The sequence below is a fragment of the Mixophyes fleayi genome, chromosome 2, assembly GCF_038048845.1.
Source record: "Mixophyes fleayi isolate aMixFle1 chromosome 2, aMixFle1.hap1, whole genome shotgun sequence".
Lineage (NCBI taxonomy): Eukaryota > Metazoa > Chordata > Amphibia > Anura > Limnodynastidae > Mixophyes > Mixophyes fleayi.
The window spans coordinates 2,921,049-2,925,791 of NC_134403.1; the positions used below are offsets into that span (position 1 = coordinate 2,921,049).

General features: G+C 37.5%; 1 protein-coding gene across 1 annotated transcript; it reads left to right on the forward strand.

Moving 5' to 3' along the window:
* The first annotated feature begins 1,559 nt into the window (after positions 1-1,559).
* On the forward strand, positions 1,560-2,489 carry LOC142138440 (olfactory receptor 52D1-like). The gene has a single exon (XM_075195122.1). The coding sequence runs from the start codon at positions 1,560-1,562 to the stop codon at positions 2,487-2,489; it is 930 nt and encodes a 309-aa protein (XP_075051223.1).
* Positions 2,490-4,743: the final 2,254 nt, after the last annotated feature.

Sequence of the window (4,743 nt, forward strand, 5' to 3'; positions counted from 1 at the left end):
GCTCTAAATCACACTGTAAATATAAAGCTGCCCAGTGTTTGCGTACTGGAGACCATTTCTCCTTCCTATTCCTGAAGCTCCCTTTGCATAGTGACAGGTACCACAGTCATTGGAGTCCAGCAAACGCTAAGGATGTGGCTCTCTGGTTAATATACAGACAGCTGTCCATGGAAACTGTACAGTCAAAGTGTCAGCTCTTCCAGTCAGGGGCTGTTTTCAGAGCAGTCACCATTGTGACAACTAATATTATCTTCATTTACAGACTGTTTAATCACCTCAGATGTGATTGGAAGCAGGAAACATTACTGTACATTTTATTTTCTTATTTAAAACTCCCCCCCCCACCCTCCCTCGTACTTTTATTTGAAACAATTTCCCATTTTTCCCCATTCATTATATTTGAATCTATCAGCTACACAGCTGCCCTCTATCTACAGTAGCTGTTTTTGATGACTATATTAGGTTGATACAATTGTCAGTCTAATCAAGTTTCTTCTCTGTTATGTTGAATAGAGGGTTACTATGAAATTTAATATATTTATATTAAACACGGATTTTACCTGAGAAATTTTATGAGTGACAAATTACAAATCTCACAGTTTGAGTAGTAAAATTGTATTATATGAGGTAAAAATCTCTTGGGGGTTGTTTCAATTGAGAAATCTTTAGCAATTACTTAAAATTAGAGATACGTAAAGTTGATACAAAATTTGGATTAAGATTCACAGCAGAAAAGGGACATTTTGCAGATGAGCGACAATTATGATGACACAGTCTCTGTGCTCCAACCAGTGGGCTCACGTTCTCAGTATGAAGAGTTTATAGTCCAGAGCTGGTACTATGATGATCAATTTATATTTATGTCTGGTGTCGCTGTGATAGAGCTGCTGCAGAATGTGCACAATTTTGTATCCAAATGTGAATATTCAGAAAAGTTTGTTCATCTCTATTTAAGATGTAATTCTTAAGCAAAATAATTTATTTAAAATTCTACTTCTTCATGTGCCCTTATTTTTTTTTAATAAAAAGATCATCATATTGAAGAAAAACAACAACATATATTCCCAAAAAAGAATTGTGTGTTCGTGTATATACCTTAAATCCGATATAAATGTTAAATACTATAAACAATAATTTAAGTATTCACTGAAGCAACACAACTCAGACCAAAGGGTTTTATAACACTAAGAAAAAATATTGACAAGTACAAATTTCAAACAAGTTCAGTCAAAATATTCATTAATATACTGATTAATTGTCCTATTATATATCCTACTAAAGGATTGCAGTCAGTGTACTAAGGAGAAACTCAGCATTTCCTTACCTTAAAATGCCTGAGAATAATGATAGGCATCCAGGGGATTAATATCTCACAACCATCGGTGGTCCTGAACATTAGACCCTCGCCATTTTGCAAGTTTATTAAGGTCATCCAGCAGTGAATATAGATTTTTATGATGATACTGTAGTTTTGTCAACTACACAATTCAAAAGACAAAAATACTAATTTTACTATTTCTCCTTTTTTAATTTAGGAAATAATTTTGCAGAGAACACAAATGCAAAATTCAACATACTCTCCTCCCTCTGTGCTAATCCTCGGGTTTGGTGAAATTACAGACATGAATTACTTCTACAGTATGATAACATTGGTCGGTTTTATGATGATTGTTCTATCCAACTGTACAGTGATCACTACAATCCTGTTATACAAGAGCTTACATGAACCTATGTATATATTTATATCCGCTCTATGTGTAAATGGTCTCTATGGCAGTAGTGCTGTTTTACCGAGTCTGTTTATAAACTTAATTTATAAGAATCAAAATATTTCCTACACATCTTGTATTATACAAGTGTTTTGTATTCACACTTATGTTGTATGTGAAATCACCATGTTAGCTGTAATGGCGTATGACCGATATGTGTGTATCTGCAACCCTCTGAGATATGTCACCATAATGACCTTAACTGCAGCATTCAAACTGATGTTTGCAGCTTGGATGCATTCTCTTATATTAATTACTATTCATGTTGCACTAACATCCAGACTTCCTCTATGTGACAATGTCATACTCAAGATCTACTGTGACAACTGGTCAGTTGTGAGACTTTCCTGCATTGATACAACAGTGAATAATATATTTGGGCTCTTTGTCACTGTAGTAGCAATGGGGGTGAATCCGTTACTGATTGTTTTATCTTATATTAGAATTCTAAAGGAATGTGCAAAATCAAAATATGTCCGAGACAAAGCAATGCAGACCTGTGCTCCTCAGCTGATATCCATCATTATCTTTGTTACTGGTTGTATTTTTGAGATTCTGCTCTATCGCTTTGTCCCTACCAGAGTCCCTTATGGACTCAGGGTATTCATGTCAGTGGAAATCATTGTGGTGCCACCAATTGTGAATCCTCTCCTGTATGGTTTGAAAATGAAGGCTATAAAAGTGAAAATAGTGCAAAAAGTTTTTCATGGCAAAACTTAAATTGCTAAGAATAAATTAAATATGTTTTTTAACAAAAAATTCTGGAGTATGCAACATACGTAAATAAAAAAACATTTAGTTTTTCAAGAACAAATTGGTCCACATTTATCACTTGCTGGGTATTTGTATTAATAGGTGTGGAAATTCCACATGCAGTTGCTATCTTTAATATGTTTATTATTATTATTTTATTATTATTAATTTTATTTGTAAGGCGCCACAAGTGTCCGCAGCACGTACATGAAGAAACAGTAGGACAGAACAGGGTACATACTACAGTACAATAAACAAGTAGCGCTATTACTCAGGTAGTTCAGCGCACAGCTAATAAGAAAGGGTGGGGGAAAGTCAGCACAGCGGGGAAACTGTGCCCAAGAGTGTGGGCGGAGCTAACAGGTGAAGAGTTACTAACAGGGGGCCTGATTCATTAAGGATCTTAACTTGAGAAACTTCTTATTTCAGTCTCCTGGACAAAACCATGTTACAATGCAAAGGGTGCAAGTTAGTATTCTGTTTTGCACATAAGTTAAATACTGACTGTTTCTTCATGTAGCACACAGATATCAACTATAAATTTCAGTGTACAAATAAGTTATCAAGTATTTGTGTGTTACATGAAAAAACAGTCAGTATTTAACTTATGTGCAAAACAGAATACTAATTTGCACCCCTTGCATTGTAACATGGTTTTGTCCAGGAGACTGAAATAAGAAGTTTCTCAAGTAAAGATCCTTAATGAATCAGGCCCTGCTCAGAGGAGCTTACAATCTAAGGGGGCAGGCAGACAGAGAGCACAAGGAAAGTGAGAATGGGACAGGGTCAAAGGGCGCGAGAAGATGGAAGTGGAACTATCACTTCTTTTTCATCATCATCATCACTATTTATTTAGATAGCGCCACTAATTCCACAGCCCTGTACAGAGAACTCACTCACATCAGTCCCTGCCCCATTGGAGCTTACAGTCTAAATTCCCTAACACACACACACACACACACACAGACAGAGAAACTAATGGAAATTTAATTGCAGCCAATTAACCTACCAGTATGTTTTGGATTGTGGGAGGAAACCGGAGCACCCACAGGAAACCGGAGCACCCGGAGGAAACCCATGCAAACATGGGGAGAACATACAAACTCCTCACAGATAAGGCCATGGTCAGGAATTGAAATCATGACCCCAGTGCTGTAAGGCAGAAGTGCTGACCACTAAGCCACCGTGCTGCCCATATATATTTATGTTTTTATTTAGCTACAATTGGAAATATATGGGGGCCACAATCTGTTCATTTCATTGCTTTTCTCAAAATGTAAAATCTAACAATTTAGACCACAGGGCAGCACAATGTCCTCATAAGTAGGAACTATGTATTGACAGATCCAAGGGTCTGCATCCTAGTAATATTGATGAGCCAAAGAAGATATTTCTTCTACTTAAGTAATAGAAGGATGATGAAAACATTTCATTGATATTGATTCTGTAGGTGAATAGTCCCCGACTCTCTGTTAAATACACATGTTCAATACACATGGAAACTATTAACAACCAATCAATAGCAAACAGATCAACCACCTATGGAAATATTATAATGATTCTTAGGCATATTTGCCAACTCTCCCGGAATGTCCAGGAGACTGCCGCATTTTGTGAGAGTCTCACGGACTCCCGGGAGAGTGTGGCAATCTCCCGGAACTACCCACTTCCTAGGGAAGTGAGCAGAATTAAGTCCAAAACGCTGTGATTCATCGGGAATTGCGGTATTTGGCCCCGCCCCCTGCTGTAAAATGCTGTGTTTGCATCATTAAGTCACAGGGCGGGGCCAAAGTGACACGAATTTTGGAGCCCCGCCACATCACGCCCACCTCCACCGGAAGGCTCCCGGAAGCCAACTTTCAAAAGTTGGTAAGTATGTTCTTAGGCTGTTACTATCTTACTTCCATGAGAGGAGTTCTGAAATGGGGACACCTTGCTCCTCTCCAAACCCACTCTTTAGTCTAGAAGAGGAGTGGTCAATGTGTGTACATACATATATATAAATATATATATATACATTTTTTGAGGCAAAGAGGGGTATTAGTCAAACCTCTCCTGACTAGGGATAGATAAAGTCCCAGGGAGTCTGCAGAAACAGACTGCAGAGAGAGTTACATTCCCTCTTGATTTCTCTTGCAGCCCACATACACATGTAATACCCCGTGTGGTGTTATTTAGAGTATGTGAGAGATATACATTTTATGAACTTCTTAAAGTAATG